Here is a 24,154-nt window from a genome sequence, read left to right as displayed (position 1 = left end):
TAAAAATTTATATTTTTTAGTTGAAAATTCCATTAAAAATAAAAATATTTGGTTAAAAAATCATATATTCTGTTAAAAAAAATTTTTTTCGTAGAAAAATGAACTATTTGGATGAAAATTATTTTTGTTTTGTAAAAATTAGTTTTTTATTAAAAATTATTATTTTTTTAAATATTACTGTTTCAAATAATGATTTAAATAATAATTTTATGTTTATAAAAAATAGTTTATTTTTCAACCATAAATATGAATTTTATACAAAAAAGTTAATATTCTTCTAAATAGATAAATTTCTATAAAAATAGTTTGCCAGATAGTGGAATTTTAAATAGTTGAAATTTTTCAACACAAAAAAATTAAATTTGTACTAAATAGTTCAATTTTCATGAAATTAGTTGAATTTTCGACAAAAAAATATGCATTTTCAACCAAATAGATTAATTTTTATAAAAATAGTTTTTTATAAAAATTTAACTGTTTGGCAGAAAATTAATTTTTTTGTTGAAAAATGATCCTTTCAAGTTTAAAATGGAATTTTTTTGCAGAAAACTCGTATTTGAGGCTTAAAAATTCAAAAAATTCATAGCCATGTCTAATTTTTTGGTTAAAAACCTCATTTTTGCGGTTGAAAATTTAGCTATTTAGTAACAAATCAACTTTTTGGTCTAAAAATCATATTTATGGTTTAAAATCGAAATATTTAAATGAAAATTCAACTGTTAGGTTAAAAATAAATCAATTTTTAAAAGAGTTAATTACATATTTGGTAGAAAACTAACTTTTCCGTTGAAAAATAATTCTTTCTGTTTTTAATTTAAACTTTTTTTGCAGAATATTCGCTTTGAGGCTTAAAAACTCAAAAATTTAATAGAAAATTCAACTATTTTGTTAAAAATAAATATATTTTTATGAATATTTTGGGTTTTGGTAGAAAATTAACTTTTATCTTAAAAAATAATCCTTTCAGGCTTAGAATTGCATTTTTTCAGAAAATTCGTCCTTGAGGCTTAAAAATAAAAAAGATTTATAGAAAGTTCAACTTCAAATTCAATTGATGCATTTTGTTGAAAATGCGTCTTTCTGGCTGAAAATTTTGATTAAAAAATGATGTATTTTGTTAAAAATTCATCTTTTCTGACAGAAGATTAATCTTCTTATCTGAAAATTGAACTATTTCGCAAAAATATATGTAATTGGTTAAAATTTTTGTTGAAAGTTCTCCTTTTTTTGTAAAAAATTTATATTTTTCAGTTAAAAATTACACTAAAAATAAAAATATTTGGTTAGAAAATCATATATTCTGTTTAAATTTGTCTTTTTTGTGTAGAAAGCTAATCTGTTTGGATGAAAATGATTTTTTTTGGTAAAAATTAGTTTTTTATTAAAATTAAAAAAAAATATTAATGCTGTTAAATAATACTTTAAATAATAATGTTAATTTTATAAAAAACAGTTAAATTTTCATGAAATTGTATTATTTTTTAACCAAATAGTTGATTTTTCAACCATAATTATGAATTTTAGAAAAAAAAGTTAATATTCTTCTAAATGGATAAATTTCCATAAAAATAGTTTTCTTTTCAAACAAATAGTTGAATTTTAAATAGTAGAACCCGAAAATATGATTTTTCAACAAAAAAGTTAATTTGGCACTAAATAGATCAATTATCATAAAAATAGTTTAATTTTTGACAAAATAGTTGAATTTTCGAGAAAAAAATATGAATTTGAAAGAAAAAAAATATTTTCTACCAAATTCTTGTATTTTTAAACCTAAACGAACCAATTTATAACCAAATAGATGAATTTTAATAAAAATAGTGTTTATACAAATTTAAATATTAGGCAGAAAATGCACTTGTTTGTTAAAAAATAATCCTTTTAGGTTTAAAATTGATAATTTTTTTGCAGAAAATTCATATTTGACACTTTAAATTTTAAAAATTTGATACCAACGTCAAATTTTTTGGTTAAAAATTTAGCTATTTAGTAGAAAATCAACTTTTTGTCTAAAATTCATATTTGTGGTTTAAAATCCAACTATTTTTCTTTTAAATTTATCCATTTAGTGGGAAATGAACTTTTTTCATCTAAAATTCATATTTACGGTTTAAAATTCAAGCATTTGATTAAAAATTCAACTATTTTCATGAAAATTCAATGGTTTTGTTAAAAATTAATCTATTTTTATAAATATTAAAATATTTGGTAGAAAATTAACTTTTATGTTAAAAAAATAATCCTTTCAGGTTTAAATTTGAACTTTTTTGCAGAAAATTCGTCTTTGAGGCTTGAAAATTAAACAATGTGGTTAAAAATTGATGTAATTGGTTAAAAATTCATCTTTTCTGACAGAAGATTAACCCTCTTATTTAAAAATTAAACTATTCCGTAAAAATATATGTATTTGGTCAAAAATTTTGTTGAAAATTTTTCTTTTTTTGTTGTGAAATAAATTATTATAACTGAAAATGTATCTATTCTATTTTTTGTTGAAAATTTATATTTTTTAGTTAAAAATTCCATTGAAAATAAAAATATTTGGTTAAACAAATCATATATTCTGATAAAAATTATTCTTTTTTTTTCCTAGAAAACTAATCTTTTTAATTAAAAATTAGGTTTTTATTAAAAATTATTATTTTTTAAAATATTAATGTTTCTAAATAATTCTTTAACTAATGTCACTTTTATAACAAATGGTTAAATTTTCATAAAAACAGTATTTCTTTAACCAAATAGTTGATTTTTCATCCATAACTATGAATTTTAGACAAAAAAGTTAGTATTCTTCTAGATAGATAAATTTCCATAAAAATAGTTTAATTATAAATAGTTAAACCCGATTCATTTTGTACTAAATAGTTCAATTTTCATGACAATAGTTTAATTTTTGACAAAATAGTTGAATTTTCGACAAAAAATTTGAATTTGAAAGAAAAAATTTAATTTTCTACCAAATTGTTGATTTTTTAAACCTAAAAGAACCAATTTTTAACCAAATAGATGCATTTTCATAAAAATAGTTTTTATACCAATTTAACTATTTATCAGAAAATGCACTTTTTTGTTGAAAAATAATCCTTTCGGGTTTAAAATTGCACTTTCTTTGCAGAAAATTCGTCTTTGGCGCTTAAAAATTCCAAAATTTGATCGCAACGCCAACTTTTTTCTTAAAAATCTAATTTTTTTGCTGAAAATTTAGCTATTTAATATAAAATCAATTTTTTTTGACTAAAATTCATATTTATGGTTTAAAATACAAATATTTTAATGAATATCAAACTTTTGGGTGAAAAATTATTCTATTTTTGTTTGAAATTTATCTATTTAATGGAAAATAAACTTTTTTCATCTAAAATTCATATTTACGGTTTAAAATTCAAGTATTTGATTAAAAATTTAACTGTTTTTTATGAAAATTCAACTGTCTTGTTAAAAATTAATCTATTTTTATGAATATTTAAGTATTTGGTAGAAAATTGAACTTTTTGCAGAAAATTCGTCTTTGAGGCTTGAAAATTTAAAAAAATGGATAGAAATTTCCACTTCAAATTCAATTGATGCATTTTGTTGAAAATTCGCTTTTCTAGCAGAAAATTCAACAATTTGGTTAAAAATTTTGTTGAAAATTCTCCTTTTTTGTTTTAAAATTAATGGCTTTAACTGAAAATTTATCTATTCCAATTTTTGTGAAAAATTTATATTTTTTTAATTCAAAAATCATATACTCTGTTAAAAATTATCCATTTTTTCTTAAAAATTATTTTTTTTTTGTTAAAAATTATTATTTTTTAAATATTGTGGAATTAATATTTAAACACAAAAATTCTAATTTTATTCTTTAAATATGAATGCCTTCAAATAATGCTTTAAATAATAATGTTATTTTTATAAAAAAAATAGTTGAATTTTCATAAAAATAGTCTATTTTTTAAACAAATTGTTAAATTTTCAACCATAAACATGAATTTTAGACAAAAAAGTTAATATTCTTTTAAATAGATAAATTTCGATAAAAATGTTTTGACAAAATAGTTGAACTTTCGACAAAAAAAATATGAATTTGAAAGAAAAAATGTGATTTTCTATCAAATTATTGAATTTTTAAGACTAAACGAACCAATTTTTAACCAAACAGATTAATTTTCATAAAAATTTAACTATTTGGCAGAAAATGAACTTTTTTGTTGAAAAATAATCTTTTCAAATTTAAAATGTAACTTTTTTGCAGAAAATTCGTCTTTGAGATTTGAAAATTCAAAAATTTAATAGAAAAATCAACTTTTTTGTTGTAGAAAATTTAGCTATTTAGTAGAAAATCAACTTTTTTGTCTAAAAATCATATTTATGGTTTAAAATTTTTATATTTTAATGAAAATTGAACTGTTAGGTTAAAAATTAATTTTTTTCTTAAATTTAACTAATTGGTAGAAAATTAACTTTTCTTTTGAAAAATAATGCTTTCAGGTTTAACATTGAACTTGATTTTTTTCTTTTTGCCAAAAATTGGCTTTTGAGGCTTGAAACTTTAGAAATTTAATAGCAAAGTCAACGTTTTTTTTAAATTGAATTATTTTTTTTGAAAATTTGGCTATTTAGTAGAAAATTAAAAATTAATCTACCTTTTTTGAATTTATCTATTTGATGGAAAATTAACTTTTATGTTGAAAATTAATTCTTTCTGGTTGAAAATTGATTTTCTTCTGTAGAAAATTCGTCTTTGATGCTTCAAAATTAAGAAATTTAATAAAAAAGTCAACTATTATGTCAAAAATGAAACTATTTTTGCTGAAAATTGAGCTATTTCGTGGAAAATAAACTTTTTTTTGGTCGAACCTTCATATTTATGGCTGAAAATTCAAGTATTCGGTTAAAAAATAAACTATTTTGAGAAAAAATCAACTATTTGGTATAAAAGTAACATTTTGGTTTAAAATTGATATTTTCGGTTAAAAATTCAACTATTTTGTTTGAAAATTAATCTATTTTTATGAACATTTAACAATTTGGTAGAAAATTAACATTTTAGATGAAGACTAATTCTTTTTGGTTGAAAATGGAATTTTTAGCAGAAAATTCGTCTTTGAGGCTTGAAAATTTAAAAATTTAATAGAAAAGTCAACTTTTTTTGTTGAAAATTAAACTAGTTCGTTAAAAATTCAACTATTTTTATGAAAATTCGACTGTTTTGTTAAAAATTAATCTATTTTTATGAATATTTAAAGATTTGGTAGAAAATTAACTTTTTTATTGAAAAATAACACTTTTGGTTTAAAATTGAACTCTTTGCAGGAAATTAATCTTTGAGGCTTAAAAATTAAAAAAAATTGATAGAAAATTCAAATTCAATTGATGCATTTTTTTGGAAATTCGTCTTTCTGGCAGAAGATTGATCTTATTTCAAAATTTATTTATTTTGATAAAAAAATCCTGTTTAAAACTTTTGTTTAAAATTCTGCTTTTTTTTGTTTACAAATAAATGGTTTTAACTGATGATTTATGTATTCCATTTTCAGTTAAAAATTTACATTTATAATTGAAAATTCCATTAAACATTTTTTTATAGACATTTAATCTTTTTGGTGGAAAATTCATTTGTTTAGTTAAAAATTTTAATATTTCGTTACAAATTGATTTGCTTAAAAACTTATTTCTTTAACCGAAAATTAATCTATTCTATTTTTTGTTAAAAATGCATTTTTTTTAGTAGAAAAGTCATGTCATTTGTTCAAAATTTGTTGTTTTTTTTCGTAGAAAACTTATCATTTAGTTGAAAATTCCATTTAAAATAAAAATATTTGGTTAAGAATGTATGTATTTTTAATTAAAAAAAAAATTAAATAATTTTTTGTGTTGAAAATCAAACTATTTCGTCGAAAATTTAGTTTACTTATTTACAAACTTATTTCTCTAATTGGAAATTAATCTATTCTATTTTTTTTAATGTAACTTTTTTTATTTAAAATTCATCTATTTCGTTGAAAACTTGTTTTTTGTTTATTTGTAAAATTAACCTTTTTAGTTAAAAATGTCCCTAAAAATTAAAATCTTTAGTTGAAACTTCTATTTTGTATCTTGTTAAAAATGATTCTTTGCTGGTAGAATTATAATCCTTTTGGTTAAAATTTCATTTCTTTGGTTGAAAATGAGTTAATTAAAATCAAAAATTAACTTTTTTAATTAAAAATTTAACTACATTCTCGTGAAATTATTTTTGTATACAAATTAAAATTTTAAAGTATTAAAATTCATTTGTTTAGTTAAAAATTAAACTATTTCCTTGAAAATTTATTTTATTTCTTTAATAATTTATTTCTTCAACTCAAAAGTAAACTATTATATTTTTTGTTATAAAAATATCTTTTTAAATTGAAAAATCATCTAATTTGCTGAAATTTTGTGCGTGGAAAATAGACTATTTTAATTGGAAATTCCATTAAAAATACAAATATTTGGTTAAAAATTATTCTGTTTGCAAAAAATTAATCTTTTTGGTTAAAAATTAATTTTATCGGTTAAAAGTTATTTTTTATTGCAATTTATTATTTTTTTATCTAAAATTTCAATTAAATTTTTTGTCGAATTTTTGTTTGCCTCAACATTTAATCTTTTTGCTAGATAATTGATTTATTTGGTTGAAAATTTAATTCATTTACTCAAAAACTTATTTTTCTAACTGGAAATTAAGCTATTCTATTTATGTTTAAATGTACCTTTTTTATTAAAAATTCATATATTTTGTTAAAAATTGGTTGTTTTTTTGTGTGTAAAAAATTAACCTTTTTAGTTGAAAATTTATATTTATTGGTAGGAAATTAAAGCATTTGTTCGAAAAATTCAGTATTTTTGGCAAAATTATCTGTTGTGGTGAATAATTCACCTTTTGGTAGAAAATTAACATTCTGAATTAAAATTCCATTTAAAATAAAAATATTTGTTTGAAAATTTCCGCATTTTGTTAAAAATTATTCTTTTCTGGTAAAAATTTAATCCTTTTGTTTAAAATTTCATTTCTTTTGTTGAAAATAAGTTGTTTAAAATTGAAAATTAACTCTTTTAACTAAAAATTTAGCTAGATTTTTGTGGCAATTTTTTTTTAATCTAAACTTAATCTATAAGGTAGAAAATTAATTTGTTTGGTTAACAATTTAACTGTTTCGTTGAAAATTTATTTCAATTGTTTAAGAACTCATTTCACATTTGTTGGTAAAAATTTAACTGGTTTGTAGAGAAGTCACCTGTTTAGCTTAAAAAATAAGGCATTGCTAGAAAAATTAAATTAAAAATTAAAAACCAACTTCTATAAATTTCACAAAATATTACCTTTCTTAATTTTTTTCCTGCAGTTTTGTTTAAACGAGGAGAAGGCTCGATTTCACTTTCACTATCAGTTTCATCAATAATTCTCGATGAACATTCCTCATCTTTATTTTTGTTCGATAAAGATTTTTTCAAAGTTGTCTGTTTCATCTTTTTACTTTTTTCAATGTTTAATCCCACGGTCGCACGTTTTTTCGAAGGTACATTTTTTGCTTTTTTGGTTTCCTGGCTCACTGTCGATTTCAAAGTTTCGTATCTTGTCGACATTTTATTTTGTATAGCTTTACAAATATTTTCGTGTTTCACAAATGAGCTATACAAATAATTAGATATTTATTTATAAATAATAAGATTAAAATTTAATATTTAAACCTAAATTTAACGGGAATATTTGGGTTCAAAAAACAGTTTTTAAAACATGTTTGATGAATTTTTTTCTTACCACACGCACGGTGATTTTCCCAGAATTGCTTTAGACATTTTACAATCTCTCAAGAATCTTTTATCGCCCAGGCTGAAGATTTACAAAAAAATTCAAATTTATTATATAAAATTAGAATTTAATGGGGGAGTTCTGCGAAAATTTAAATTTAATATATGAAAAATTGCTTTTTTAAAACAAATTATTGACAAAAGTTTATTCGTAAAATAGTGTCAAAGCGTCAGTTATTTAGCCTGAAAAGAAAAAGTTTAATTTTGTTAAAATACGATCAGTTTTTCTTGTATAGTTCTAAATTTTACAAACATAACACGATTTTTTTACTGAAAAAACGTTTCAATGTACGTGTTTTTAAAATTTTTATATTTTCTTATAACGAAAAAAGGAAAGAAAAACATATTTTCAAATTCAACTGTTTTTTATTATAATTTTATCGATCAAAATTTCTTTTCTTTAGTTAAAAATGTATCTTTTTTATTTTAAAAATTACACGATTTGTTGACAATTCGACGTTTTTGTTGAATTCAACGGTTTTTGATTTAAAATATTTTTTGGTTGAAATATCAACAATTACATTTTTTGTTATTTGTTGAAGATTCATCTCTTTTCTTTAAAATAACCTATTTTGATAAAAAATCAGTGGTTTTTGTTTTCAAATTGATTAACTGAAAATTTAATTTGTCTGTTTTTGGATAAAAATTCGCTTCTGTTGATTTAAAAATGAACCATTTTAAAGAAAATTCATGTATTTTATTAAAAATTCTTCTCTTTTGATTGAAAATTAACCTTAATGCTTCACAATTCATATTTTCGGTTGAAAAACATTTTTCAGTTGAAAATTTAACTATTTACAAAAAATTAATCTTTCTTTTCTTAAAAATTATTTTTCTTGTTTGCAAATTAATTTATTTGATTACAAATTTAACTACTTTGTTAAAAATATATATTTTGGTTAAAAAATAATTTTTTTGTTTGAAAACTCGACTTTTTGGTTGAAAATTAATCTTCTTGTTTGCAAATTCATTTATTTCGGTCAAAAAATTAATTTATTTGATTACAAATTTAACTACTTTGTTAAAAATATATTTTTTCTTTTGTTAAAAATTAATTTTTTTCAAGCACAAATTTTTGGTAGAAAAATAATCTTGTTTGCAAATTCATTTATTTTGGCCAACAAATTAATTAATTTGATTACAAATTTAACTAATTTGTTAAAAAAATATATTTTCTTTTGCTAAAAATTAATTTTTTATTTGAAAACTGGACTTTTTGGTAGAATATTAATCTTCTTGTTTGCATAATCATCTTTTCGGTTGAAAATGCATTATTTTTAGTTGAAAATTTAAGTATTACGTTTAAATCTTCTGTTTCTTGGTTAAAAATTATTTTGTTAACCGAAAGGTTAATTCTTGGTTACAAATTTCTTTTTTAGTTGAAAATTCAACTAAGTGTTTGAAAATCTACTTTTTTATAGAAAATTATTCTTCTCGTTTGCAAATTTATTATGTTAGTCAAAAATTAATTTCTTTTATTACAAATTTAGCTACTTTGTTAAAAATATATATTTTGGTTAAAACATCATCTTTTTTTTGAAAACTCAACTTTTTGGTGGAAAACTAATCTTCTTGTTTGCAAATTCATTTATTTTGGTCAAAAAGTTCATTTATTTGATTACAAATTTAACTACTTTGTTAAAAATATATATTTTGGTTAAAAAATAATTTATTTTTTTGAAAACTCAACTTTTTGGTAGAAAATTAATCTTCTTGTTTGCAAATTCATTTATTTTGGTCAAAAATTCATTTATTTGATTACAAATTTAACTACTTTGTTAAAAATGTATATTTTAGTTAAAAAATAATGCCATTTTTTGAAAACTCAACTTTTGGGTAGAAAATTAATCTTCCGGTTTGCAAATTCATTTATTTTGGTCAAAAAATTCTTTTATTTGGTTACAAATTTAACTACTTTGTTAAAAATGTATATTTTATTGTTAAAAAAATTTTTTTTAAACGAAAATTTTTGTTAGAAATTAATCTTCTTGTTTAAAAAAACATCTTTTTTGTTGCAAATGCATTATTTTTGGTTTGAAATTTCAAGTATTATTTTTAAATATTCTGTTTCTTGGTTAAAAATTATTTTTTTAACCGAAATGTTAATTTTTGGTTATAAATTTCTTTTTTAGTTGAATATTCAACTATGTGTTGGAAAATCGAGTTTTTAATAGAAAATTATTCTTTTTGTTTGCAAATTTATTTATGTTAGTCAAAAATTAATTTCTTTGATTACAAATTTATCTACTTTGTTAAAAATATATCTTTTAGGTACAAATTAAATTTTTAATTGAAAACTCAACTTTTTGGTAGAAATTTCATTTTCTTGTTTGAAAATTTATCCATTGGTTAAACTTTTTTAAAAGTTTTAAAATTTTTATTTTTGGTTACAAATTTAACTACTTTGTTAAAAAATATATATATTTTGGTTAAAAAATAAGTAAGTAAGTATCACGTTCAAACTTCCTTTTTCTTGTATCAAAATGATATTCTTAAACGAAAAGTAAATTAGTTTATTTTTGGCTACAAATTTCTTGTTAGGTTGCAAATTCTTTTTTTTTCGCGTAAAATTTAACCATTTGATGGACAATTTTTTGTTGTTCAAAATTCATCTTCGAAATTAAAAAATGAATTATTTTATTTAAAATTTGTATTTTTTGTTAAATGCAATTGCTTTTTATTTAATATTAAAATATTTTTTGGTTGGAATATCAACTATCCAAGTTTTCGCATAAAATTGATCTTTTTTGCTTCAAAGTTATAGTACTTTGTTAAAAAGTAATTTTTTCTGTAGAAGATTTATAAACTTATTTGAAAATTAATCTCTATGGCTGATAATGCAATTGTTCTATTCAATAATTACTTTTTTTCTCTGAAAATTAATTTTTCTTAAAGCAAATTTAACTCTTCGATTTTTGATCGAAAATGCTTTCTTTTTTATTTAAAAATTTAGTTCTTTTGTTGCTATTACTATTCCAGGCTTGGTGGAAAATTTATTTTTTAGTTAGAGCTTCAAATATTTAAATTGAAATTTATATATTTTGTTGAAAATTTATTTTTCTATTAGAAACTGAATCTTCTTCTTTGAAAACACATAATTTTAGTTGAAAATTGAACTTTTTCTGTTTTGATTAAAAATTGAACTATGTCATTTTTTGTGAAAAATTAATCTTTATTGATTAAAAATTCTTCTGTAAAAAAAAGCAACCAAAACATTAATTTTTTTCTTTTCAAACCGAATAACTCACTCTTTTAATTTTTTTTTACAAATTAAATATAAGCTTTTATTAATAATTTGTATACAAAAAACCCAAACACATCGATTACTAATTAGGAACGAAGTGAAAAGAAATATTAAATATTGTACCTATTTTTTCGACAAAAAAATTAAATAAATTTTTTTTAACTTACTAATAGTTGCTAATATTCCAGATTCTTTTATGCTCAATGCAGTCATCTATAAATTGCACGTTAAACACGAATTTGTATTTCATACAATTATCAGGAATTGTAAAAGTCATGACTTTTTCATTTGCAGTTGCTTCAACTTTTCCCCCAGAGTCCTAAGATTTCAAACAAAAGACATAGTTTAAAAATTGTTTAGTTTGAATAGAAGAAATACATTTTTAAGGATTAAAAAAAAAGTACAAATAAAATAAAAAAAAACAGAATTCACAGAGGGTCCAAGAAATTTAATTCATTACCCGAATTTTAACAAAAAGTTGTAGATAAAAAAAATATACTTTATTTTCTTTAGAATTATATTTATTTAGAAAATATTATATTGTGATTTAGAAACTTTGAACAGGGATTGGTTTTGTAAATTTCCATTTTACAAACATTATTATCAAAAATTTCCCGTTCCACGTTAAAAATGACCTTTTCCAAGACAAAAATTATAATTATTTAGGGAAACTTGTGTTAAATTTATTTATTATTCGTCTCAACTCAGAATTATAATTCTTTTAGAAAAATTCCGATACCAAGTCAAAATAAAATAAAATTTCCAATTTTCCGAATCCAAGTCCGAATTATGTTTATTTAAAAATTATTTTATTATAATCCAGAAATAAAGAATTTTTAAATTAAAGAAAGTCTAATTTGGAAGAAGAGAAAATTGTTAGAATCAGACCAATTCTGAGTTTTTGTTTTATATTTAGTATATTTCTTTGTTCAAACTCAGAATTATAATTCTTTTAGAAAATTTTCTGTGTCAAGTCAAAATTAAATTTATTTAACAAATATTCTATTATTATTTACAAATAAAGAATTTTTATATTCAAACAAATTCTGATTTGGAAGAAGTAATTTTCTAAATCTGACGGATTCTGACTTGGAACAGGGATTTTTTGTTGTTGTAAATTTCCTTTTTATAAATTAATTTTCCAAATTCCCCGTTCCAGGCCAGAAAAATATTTTTTACCAAATTTTCTAATATAATTCAGAAATATAGAAATTACCTTTTTCCCAAATTTGTAAGAAGGAAGTTTCAAATAGTAACTAATTCTGACTTGAAACAGGAATTTTTTAATTCCCTTCTAAATCTGAATTAAAATTCTTTAAAAAAATTACGGGAATATTTGTTTTATATTTAGTTTATTTATTCTCTGTTCAAACTCAGAATTGTAATTCTTTAAGGGATGTTTTAAATATTTATTTGATTTATTCTTTGCTCAAACTCAGAATTACAATTCTTTTAGAAAATTTTCTGTCTCAAATCAAAATTAAATTAATTTTCTGAATTCCCGGCTTCAATTCTGAATTGTATTTAATAAAAGATTATTCTATATTATAATTTATCAATCAGGCAATTTTAAATCCCAACAAATTCTGTTTTGGAAGAAGTAATTTTCTAAATCTGACGGATTTTGGCTTGGAACAGGGATTTTTTGTTGTTGTACATTTCTTTTTTATAAATGAGAATTCTAATTATTAAAAAAAATTCCTATTCCATGTCAAAAATTATCCTTTTCAAGACAAAATTATTATTTTTTAATAGATTTAATTTATTTATTCTCCGTTTAATAACAAAATTACAATTATTTTAGAAATTTTCCCGGACTATGCCACAGTTAAATTAATTTTCCAAATTCCCCGATCCAGGTCTGAAAAATATTTTTTACCAAATTTTCTATTATAATTCAGTAATACAGTAATTACCCTTTTACAAAATTTGTGAGAAGGAAGTTTCAAATTGTAACTAATTCTGACTTCAAACAGAATTTTTTTTTCTTTTTTAAATCTGAATTAGAATTCTTGAAAAAAATTCCAATTCCATGTCAAAATTATCATTCCTTACGAAATTTTTTAATGAAAATTCCATGTTACAAATTTAAAATTATAATTCTTTAAGAAAATTGTTGTTTTATATTTAGTTTATTTATTCTTTGTTCAAAATCAGAACAATAATTCTTTTAAAAAATTTCCTGCGCCAAGTCAAAATTAAATTAATTTTATAAATTCCCGGTTGAAATTCAGAATTATATTTAATGAACAAATATTCTATTATAATTCACAAATAAGGAATTTTTGAATTCAAACAAATTCTGATTTGGAAGAAGTAATTTTCTAAATCTGACGAATTCTGACTTGGCACAGGGATTTTTTGTTGCTGTAAATTTCCTTTTTATAAATCAGAATTCTAACTATTTAAGAAAAATTCCTGTTCCATGTCAAGTTATAATTAAATTACTTTTCCAAATTTCGATTTTTTTTATAATTCGGAATTATAGTGATTATCTTTTTCCAAGATTTATAAGAAGAAAATTTAAAATTGTGACCAATTCTGACTTGAAAGAGGAATTCTTTTAAATTTTTATTCTTTACAGAAATTCAATGTTGCGAAGTCGAAATTATATTAAATTTTTTATTTGTTATGATATTAAATTAAATTATAATTCAGAAATAAATAAAGAATTTTTAAATTCAAATAAATTCTAAATTGTGAGAAGGACTTTCCAAAGTCTGACGAATTCTGACTTAAAATTGTGTTTATAAATTCCCTTTTTCTAAATCAGAATTAACTGATTTAATAAATAAATAAATAAAGAATTCTTAAAATCTAACAAATCCTGGTTCAGAAGAACCAATTTTTAAAAATGGACCAATTCTGACTTGAAACAGAGATTATTTTGGTAAATTCCCCTTTTATCAATCATAATTCAAATTATTTTCCAAAAATTTCCCGTTCTGTGCCATAAATTACCTTATTCAATAAAAAATTATTATTATTTATAAAATTCTTTACGAAATTTCATGTTACAAAGCGAAAACTATAATCTTTTTTGAAAAAATAATGATTTTAAAGTAAAATTAAAAATAAAATATAATTAAAATAAAATTTTCGGCCATTTCCCGAACATAAGGTTTTTTTTTAATCTGTAACTTTTTGTGGAGAATCCGGATACCAAACTACAAATTTCGAATGCCCTCCAAATTAAAAAAAAATTCGGAGCGCCTAATGGAAGCAAAAAAGCACCTTTTTTGGACAAAAATCGACAAATATCTTCCAAGTATGACGAGTGACTGCGAATATTTTATCCTGACTAAACAAAAGTGTTATTTAACAATTAAATTAAAAATATTTTTTGTCTAACTTTTTAGTGATGCCATTTCTTTTCAGATTTTCAAATTTATTGAAACAAGTCATAAATCCTTGCTATGACATTTTTCATAGTGATAAAAACTGTTAATTAATAATAACAATTTTTATTTAAAAAAAGAAAAACACATTTTTTCATGAATAGGCTTAATTTTCGTTCAAAGAATTAATAGCTTCTAAAAATTTGAAAAATATGATAGCAAGAAGTCTTTGACATAATTAAAAATTATTGTCATTATAAAAAATATGGCAGCAAAGAGTCAGTGGCAAAACATTTAAAGTTGATTTCACAACAAAAATTAAGCCTATTCATGAAAAAATAGTGAAAATGTACATTTGTTTATAAAAATCGTTTATAAAATAAAAATCGTTTTATTTTTTCGCCAACTCAAAATTAAGATATTCTATTTTTTGTTAAAAATTTATCCTTTTTAGTTGAAAATTCAATGAAAAATAAAAATATTTTGTTGAAAAATTCTTGTAATTTGTTAAAAACTATTATTTTTTTCGTAGATAATTCATATATTTTGATATAAATGATTCTTTTTTGGTAGAAAAATCCACTATTTGTTTAAAATTTTCTTTATTTTGTTGAAACTGTCTATCGTGGTGACTAATTTACATTTTTGGTAGAAAATTAACATTTTAGATGAAAATTCCACGATAAATTAAAATATTTGTTTGAAAATTCATGTATTTTGTTAAAAATTAGTATTTTTTGGTAGAAACTGAGCAGTTTTTGGTTAAAAATGCATTTTTTTTTGTTGAAAATGACTTTTTTGATTGAAAATTAATTTTTTAAGCTAACAATTTACCAAAATTTGATGTCATTTTTTTATTGACATTAATATTTTTTGGTAGAAAATTTATTTATTTGGCTGAAAATCTAGTTTTTTTGTTTAAAAACTTATTTCTTTAACTGAAAATAAAGCTATGCCATTTTTTGTTAAAAATATATCATTCTTTGTTGAAAAATCATCAGTTTTCGTGAAAATTCCATTAAAACTTTTTTTATTGAAGTTAATTTTGTTAACTAAAAATTTACTTAAATTTGTGGTCGATTTTTTTATAGTCATTTATTTTTTTTAGTTAAAAAATTATCTATTTTGTTGAAAATTCATGTATTTTGTTAAAAATGATTCTTTTTTGGTAGAAAATTCCACTTTTTGTTTACAATTTTTTGTATTTTATTGATACTTTTTCTATTGTGGTGACTAATTCACCTTTTTGGTAGAAAATTAACATTTTGGATGAAAATTCCAGCAAAAATGTAATATTTGGTTGAAAATTCATGTATTTTGTTAAAAATTATGCTTTTCTGGTAAAAATTCAATCGTTTTTGTAAAAAATGCATTTTTTTTGTTGAAAATTACTTTTTTTTTTGAAAATTAATATTTTTAGCTAAAAATTTACCTAAGTTTGATGTCCAATTTTTTTGGGTATTGGTTGAAAATTAATTTCATTTCGTAAAAAATTTATTCCTCTGACTAAAAAATAATCTATTCTGTTTTTTGTTAAATATTTATCTTTTTATTTTGAAAATTGATCTTTTTTGATAGAGAATTCAACTATTTGTTTCAAATTTTCTGTATTTTGTTGAAACTTTAACTATTGTGTTGACTAATTTACCTTTTTGGTAGAAAATTAACATTTTGGATGAAAATTCCATACAAAATAAAAATATTTGGTTGAATATCCATGTATTTTGTTAAAAATTATTCTTTTCTGGTAGATATTTAATCTTTTCGGTTAAAAATGAATTTTTTGTTTGTTAAAAATTAGTTTTCTTATTGAAAATTAATTCTAAACTAAAAATTTACGTAAAATTGCTGTCGAATTTTTTTATAGACATTTAATCTTTTTAGCAGAAAACTTATTTTTTGGTTTAAAATTTAGATTATTTGCTTAAAAAATTATTTCTTTAACTGAAAAAGAAGCTATTTCATTTTTTGTTCAAAATTTATCTTTTTTACTCGAAAATGATCAATAATTTTCTTCTGATGAACATTTAATTGACTTTTTCATTTAAAATTTATTTCATTTTTTTGTTGAAAATGTAGCTATTTGGTAGAAAATTCAAGTATTTGTTTCAAAATTTCTCTATTTTGTTGAAACTTTGTCTATTGTGGCAACTAATTCACCTTTTTGGCAGAAAATTAACATTTTGAAAAAAAAATTATTAACAATTAAGATATTTGGTTGAAAATTCATGTATTTGGTTAAAAATGATTATTTTTTGTTAAATATTAATTTTTTTTGTTAAAAATGAATTTTTTGTTCCTGAAAATTTAGTTCATTGGCCTAAAAACTTATTTATCTAATTGAAAATTAAGCTATTTTATTTGTTGTCTAAAAAATGATCTTTTTTAATTGAAAATTCATCTATTTTGTTGAAAATTTGTCTTTCTTTGGTAGGAAATTAACTTCTTGGTTGAAAATTTCATTAAAAATTAAAATATTAGTTTGAAAATTCATTTGGTCGAAGATGAATGTTTTTTATTGAAAATAATTTTTTAAACTAAAAATTAAACTATTCAATTCTTGTTGAAAATGGATCTTTTTTGGTAGAAAATTCAACTATTTGTTTACAAATTTCTGCATTTTGTTAAAACTTTATCTATTGTGGCGACTTATTCTTTTTTTTGTAGAAAATTAACATTTAGGACAAACATTCCATTAAAAATGAAAATATTTGTTTAAAAATGCATGTATTTTTGGTAGAACATATATATTTGTAGTCAAAAATTTATTTTATTTGCTTAAAAACATATTTCTTTAACTGAAAATTAAGCTAATATATTTTTTTCTAAATTTTTTTTTTTTTTTGCTAGAAAATGAACTTCTTGGTTGAAAATTTCATTAAAAATTAAAATATTAGTTTGAAAATTCATTTATTTTGTTCAAAGATTAGTGTTTTTTATAAAAATAATGATTTAAACTAAAAATTCAACTATTAAATTTTTGTTGAAAAATTAGCTTTTTTTCGTAGAAAATTCAACTATTTGTTTGCAAATTATTGTGTTTTGTTAAAACTGTCTATTCTTGAGACTAATTCCTTGTTTTGTATAAAATTAACATTTTGGTCGAAAATTCAATTAAAAATTAAAATATTTGTAGAAAATTCATTTACTTTGTTAAAAATTATTTTTTTTCTGGTAAAAATAAATTTTTTTTGTTAAAAATGAATTTTTTGTTGTTAAAAATATAGTTTATTTGCTTAAAAGATTGTTTCTTTAAATTAAAATTTAGCTATTATCTTTTCTAATTAAAAATTCATCTTTTTTGTGTGAAAATTTGTTTTTCTTTGGTAGAAAATTAACTTCTTTGTTGAAAGTTTCAGTAAAAATTAAAATATTTGGTAGAAAGTTTATTTATTTTGTTAAAAACATTTTTTTCTGGTAGAAATTAAATTTTTTTGGTTAAAAATGAATTTTTTATTGTTGAAAATTTAGTTTATTCGATTAAAAGCTTGTTTCTTTAAATGAAAATTTATCTGTCATACTTTTTTCTAATTAGTTTTGTCCAAAATTATCCTTTTTTGAGTAGAATATTAATGTTTTTTTCTTATCATTTGATTTATTCGAAGAATAGTGTTTTTTTATTAAAAATCATGCTTTAAACTAAAAATTAAACTATTCAATTTTGGTTGAAAATTGATCTTTTTTGGTAGAAAATTCAACTATTTCTTTTGAAATTTCTGTATTTTGTTCAAGCTTTGTCTATTGTGGGGACTAACTCTTTTTTTGTTGTCGAAAATTAACATTTTGGACGAAAATGTCATTAGAAATTAAAATATTTGGTTGAACATTCATGTATTTTAGTAAAAATTATTCTTTTCTGATAGAAATCTAATATTTTTCTTTAAAAATTAATTTTTTGTTTGTTGAAAATACGCTTTTTATTGAAAATTAATTTTTCAACTAAAAACTTACCTAAATTTGTTGTCGAAATTTTTTTACACACATTTCATCTTTTTCGTAGAAAAATTATTTATTTAGTCAAAAATTTATTTTTTTTTTGCTTAAAAACATATTTCTTTGACTGAAAATTAATCTATTATACTTTTTTCTAAAAATTTATCTTTTTTGATTGAAATTCATCTATTTTGTTGCAATTTTGTTTTTGTAGAAAATTAACTTTTTTGTTGCAAATTTGAGTAAAAATTAAAATATTTAGTACAAAATTCATTTATTTTATTAAAAATTATTTTTTATTTCTGGTAGAAATTAAATTTTTTTGGTTAAAAATGAATTTTTTGTTGTTCAAACTTTAATTTCTTTGATTAAGAACTTATTTCTTTAACTGAAAATCGAGCTATTATATTTTTTTCTAACAACTTATCTTTTTTAATTGAAAATTCATCTATTTTGTTGAAAAATACATTTTGTTTGGTAGAAAATTAACTTCTTTGTTGAAAATGTTAGTAAAAATTTGAATGTTTGGTAGAAAATTCATTTATTTTGTTAAATTTTTTTTCTGGTAATTCTTTTGGTTAAAAATCAAATTTGTGCCGTTGAAAATTGAGTTTATTTGATATTGTATTATGTTTTAATTGATTATATTTTATCATTTTTTTGCTAAAAATCGAGCTTTTTTAACTGAAAATGTCATTAAAAATACAAATATTAGTTAGAAAATTCAATTATTTTCTTAAAAATAATCCTTTTTTTGGTAGAATATTAATGTTTTTTAAATCATTTTATTTGTTCGAAGAATAGTTTTTTTTCTTAAAAATAATGTTATAACTAAAAATTAAATTATTCAATTTTTGTTGAAAATTGATCTTTTTCTGTAGAAAATTAACATTTTGGACGAAAATTCCATTAAAAATTCAAATATTTGGTAGAAAATTCATTTATTTTCAAAAAATTATTTTTTTCCAGTAAAAATTAAATTTTTTTCTGGTTAATGAATTTTTTGTTATTTGAAATTTATTTAATTTGGTTGAAAACTTGTTTCTCTAACTCTAGAAGACTTACAATAATTTCTCAAAAAACATCAAAATCTGTTAAAAATTCTACAGTCAACAATTCCCCAAAACAGGTGTTTTTTCCACTTTGCGCCCTAGTTGACATTTTTTATTTATTTTATACAAAAAAAAATAATCTAATTTTTCTAATTTAACTCTAATATTCTGTAATTATATTAATTTAATTAAAATATCATGTTTTTTGAAAATCGTTTACAAACAAACCTAGGTGAGTTAATTAAATTTTAGTGTATCAATTTAAGCGAATTCTCTTAGAATAAGTTTAAATACTTAAAAAATGTCTAAGTAAATTAGAAATAGTTAAAATTCGGAGTCGAAATATGAGTTGATAAACAATAAGAATGTTTTTAATCTAAAATTCCCTCTGACATTGAGGTTATGTTTATGTTGTTTTTCTTGAATTTGCTAATTTTTTAAAAAACTTACCTCAATTAATAATGTATATTTTGTTTCCATTTCTGTATTTAAATCTGCAAGATGAAACCGCATTGGATTCCCATCTGGCCTTACAAATAATTCATGCATTGTAAATAGTTTCTTCGAAAAGTCGGAAACTGCCGAATGTGGAAAATGCCATTCCCGCCGCTCCAAAATCTGCTCCTTAACTTGTTTGCGCATGCGTCGAATCGGCAGTCTTATTGGTTGTTAATAGCGCGCTGTTTCGAAATGATTAAATATGTAAATCAACTTTTTATAATGAATCATCATTATAGAATTATTGAAATTAATTATAAAATCACATAATAGTCTTTTATAGTGAAAAGTGTATTAATTATTTGATTTTCGTTTTAAAATATTCCAAATAATTAATTTGCATATTCAATTATTTTAAATATTTTTATCTTTAAAAAAATGTCGAAATAAATTCACTACTGGTCCTCTTGGAAGTAGGCTAATATTGATATTCCATGATTATATTTTACTGCTAATTTAATTAACAATTGTTATAAACAATTATTAGACAAATGTGTGACTATTTCAGTTTTATTTTTAAAAATGTGATTTCATCTGTCTAAATGTTCGAAATACGTAGATATTGATTGATAAATATTTATAAAGAAATGCAGGAACAATAAATCATTTTAATTTATAATTAAAAAAAAATTTAAAAAAAAACAGTTTGAAAAGAAAAACTGAATAAAAGTATAAATGAAAATTCGCGATTTTCATTTATTTTAATAAATTCATTTTGTTTCGTTTTGTGATTCATTATTTTAATTCAGAAGCACTTTTCTTTAGTTATAGATTTAATTAATTCGGCTAAAAAAATTTTAAGTCGAAAATCGTTTTCTTTTGATCAAAAATTAATTTTATTAAATAAAAATATAACTTCCATTCATTGTTAAAAATTTAATTATTTTCTTGAACACTTGTCTTCTTTTATTAGGTTAAACTGTTTTTTTTTTGTTTATGATTCATTATTTTGATTAAAAAATTTTTGTGCTGTGAAAAATTTAAGTATTTTGTTGAAAGTTTGCTTTTAATTGGGTGAAAAGTTATCTTCTTAGTTCAAAATTCATGTGCTTTTTTGAAATTTTTTTTTTAGTTAAAAGTTAAACTTTTTTTTTTAAATATCACTTTCTTTCAGGGAAAAATTATTTTTTGAACTAAAAAATTAATAATTCGTTTTTGGGTAAAAATGTATCTTTTTTATCTGAGATTTACATGGGATCGGCAGAAAATTCTTCTTTTTTGGTAGAAAATTAATCTTCTCGGTGAAGAATTCATCTTTTTTGTTAATGAACGTTCAGCCTTATAGTTTACATTTTAATTCTATGGTTATAAATTATTTATGATAAAAGATTACTTTTTTAAACTGTAAATATAACTTTCCCAGTTTGAGACATTAATTTCTTTGATTAAACATTCAACGCTTTTGTTGTTATTAAAGATTACTTTTTTTTTACTTGTAAATGTAATTATTCCGTTCTTAGTTGAAAATGATTTTTTGTAGTCGAAAATCTAATTATTTTGTGGGAAATTGGTTATTTTATGGTTGAAAATGATGTTCTTTAACTGTATACATTTCGGGTTAAATACTTATATTTTTAGTTGAAAATTCATGTATTTTGTTAGAAATTCTTTTTTTTTAAGTTAAAGAATTCTCATTTTAGTCGAAATTTTATTTCTTTGGTTAAAAATTTAAATATTTTGTTGATATTGCTAATATGTAAGAAAATCCATTTTTTCAATCAAAAATTCAACTATTTGTTTCAAAAGTCTTTTTTTTTGAGGATTCAAAATTATAGTCAAAAGTTGATTTCTTTGATTATAAATTTAACGATTTTGTTTTTATTCTTGTTATTACTCATTATTTTAATTCAAAAACCTTTTTTTTATTGTTCGAAAATTTAATTACAGAGATTAATTACTGTTAACTATTTTATTGAAAATTTGTTTTTTTTTGTGGTTAAAAATTACTTCTTTCAACTGTATATATGTTGGGTTTAATGTTTACATTTTCACTTGAAAATTCATGTATTTTGTTAAAAGTTAAAAAATTCTTATTTTAGTCGAAAATTGATATATTTTGTAGAAAATTAATTCTTATATTTAAAAATACATCTTTTTGGTAAAAAAGTTAACTATTTGAGTCTAAATTGTTTTTTAATGAAGATTCTTGATCATTGTTAAAAATTAATTTATTTGAGTAAAAATGTAACGGCTTGGTTGTAATAACTGTTATTACTCATTATTTTAATTCAAAAACCTTTTTTTGATAGTTGAAAATTCAACTATTTTATTGAAAATTCATTATTTATGCTTAAAAATTACTTGCTTCAAGCGTAAATATTTTGGGCTGAAAAGTTGGGTATATTTTTAGTTGAAAATGTATACATTTTGTTGAAAATTCATTTTTAAGTTAAAGAAGTTTTAGTTTAGTTAAAAGTTTATTTCTTTTGTTACAAATTTAAATTTTAGTTTCAGAATTCGAATATTTTGTTAAGAACTAGAAAAAAGTTTTCTATTATCTTTATGGAAGAGCACCCTCATCTTATGGTACAGGACCCAATTACACCAAACTCTCGCTTTCAGTCACCCCGTTCTCAGCCTTCCTAGAACTGCTGACTCACGCAGTTTCTCAGGGGAGTAGGGTGAGAGCGGTTGCAGCATTATATATATATATTCCAAATGGAAACGAGTCAGGCGGCCCTCACTGTTTCCGTCTCTGTCCCCCCAAAATCAGTCCAAGGCCATTTGAAGGCAACCCCCGACACTTGACTGAAAGCGAGAGTTTAGTGTATTTAAATTTTTCGCTTAGAATATTGTGGAATATGATTCTGTAATATATTTACCTAGGTTGGAAAATAATTAAAAAGGTTAGATTCTTCTTTCTCGTGAATAATACACTGAATTTGTTTAAACAAGAATAAAATATTTTTATTTAAAAGTATAAATTATAGAACAGGTTTTCGCTACGGAGGCTATCAGGTGTATTTGATCTTTGAGTAACACAAATTGACAAGAGTGGTGTGCCGTAGATGTACATAAGTAAATAACATAAAAAATTGTTACGACAAACTGCGAAATTGTTTTCATAGTTGTTTGTCAAGGAAAAGGGCACTTAAGAGCAAGGAAATATATTTCTTTAATGTTTATATTGACAAAATGTACGTTTTTGCATATTTACAAAACCCATTCTCCCTATTTACACCCTACCGCCTGCAGCCGGATTTTTAAAGAAAATGCTGGTATTTGCTGGGATCTTCAGCCAAGGGACAGGAAAACTGCAGAAAACCTTTCCCGATCGCAGTTGATACAAATGCGTTATTAATTGGGAGGCACTCGCGGTTTCATTCTTATGCCTAATCGTTTTTGCATACGATCATCAAATAACTTCACTTGCCCTCTTTCTATTACAATCTGTTGCTTTTTTTTATTAAATAATGAACGTTTTCCTCCACGCTTCGACCATGCAAACACGACACCCTTTTTTATCCACACCTTTAAACCTGTCGTGATTGGAACTACTTTATGTCCTTTCCGTTCTTGGCGGTAGACACCTTGAAGCTGTGACAGTTTATAAAAAGTTTCATAGGGAGCAGGTCCTTTTGGTCTTCTGCCTCCGGTATTTCCACCCTGTTGGACATCAGTAGTTCCACCCTGTTGGACTCCGGTACCTGCATTCTTTTGGACTCCGTTAGAACCTGGTTGGACTCCGTAAGTTCCCGGTTGGACACCGAGATCTGGTCTGGCTTCAACGCAAACTGAAAAATCAGGTCAAAGACTTTAACGTAAATAAATGTTAAAATTATTTATAATACATATTAGAGGCTGTACTTAAATTACGTAACGGATTATAGGCCCTCTCGCAATTATCCCAACTCCCACCACTGATGGTCACATGTTCCGTAAAGCCAATGACAGCGCGGAAGCGGTAATGTATTGTGAGACAACCTTAAGGATACGTGGAGTGGTGAGGTCCCCTTTCGAGTTGCAATCCTTGCATTAAAAGGTATTAAACATTTTGAATCCCTAAGAATGCCGTTTCTGGTCTTCGTTTTTTAATCCTCATTAGGCAGCGAAAATAATAAGATTCTAATCCCTTTTAAAGCCGATCGTAGCTGCTGAAAGTAGCATTAGAACGCACTGTCAAAGCAAAAAATTTGTTAAATCTAGTGGGATTGTATACAAGAATACATCTCTTTATCGTAAAATGCTCGCTTTGTTCAAATATTATCAATTACAAAAGTATAAAATCATGATAAAAAATTCAAAAAATTATTTTTCACTAAAACCTTCTGTGT

The 24,154-nt window shown here is 21.8% G+C and overlaps 1 protein-coding gene across 1 annotated transcript in view; it reads right to left on the bottom strand.

The window, feature by feature from the left end:
- Positions 1-19,971, bottom strand: part of LOC117172816 — a 32,874-nt gene extending 12,903 nt beyond the window's left edge. The window contains exons 1-4 of the mRNA XM_033361060.1: positions 19,833-19,971; positions 11,227-11,378; positions 7,766-7,837; positions 7,327-7,636 (exon numbers count right to left, since the gene is read on the bottom strand). Coding sequence (XP_033216951.1) covers positions 7,327-7,636; positions 7,766-7,837; positions 11,227-11,378; positions 19,833-19,931 — 633 coding nt within the window. The 5' untranslated portion in view covers positions 19,932-19,971. The remainder of the gene's footprint in view (positions 1-7,326; positions 7,637-7,765; positions 7,838-11,226; positions 11,379-19,832) is intronic.
- Positions 19,972-24,154: the final 4,183 nt, after the last annotated feature.

The sequence above is a fragment of the Belonocnema kinseyi genome, chromosome 5 (assembly GCF_010883055.1).
Source record: "Belonocnema kinseyi isolate 2016_QV_RU_SX_M_011 chromosome 5, B_treatae_v1, whole genome shotgun sequence".
In the NCBI taxonomy this organism is placed as follows: domain Eukaryota; kingdom Metazoa; phylum Arthropoda; class Insecta; order Hymenoptera; family Cynipidae; genus Belonocnema; species Belonocnema kinseyi.
This window is presented reverse-complemented; position numbering and strand designations above follow the sequence as displayed.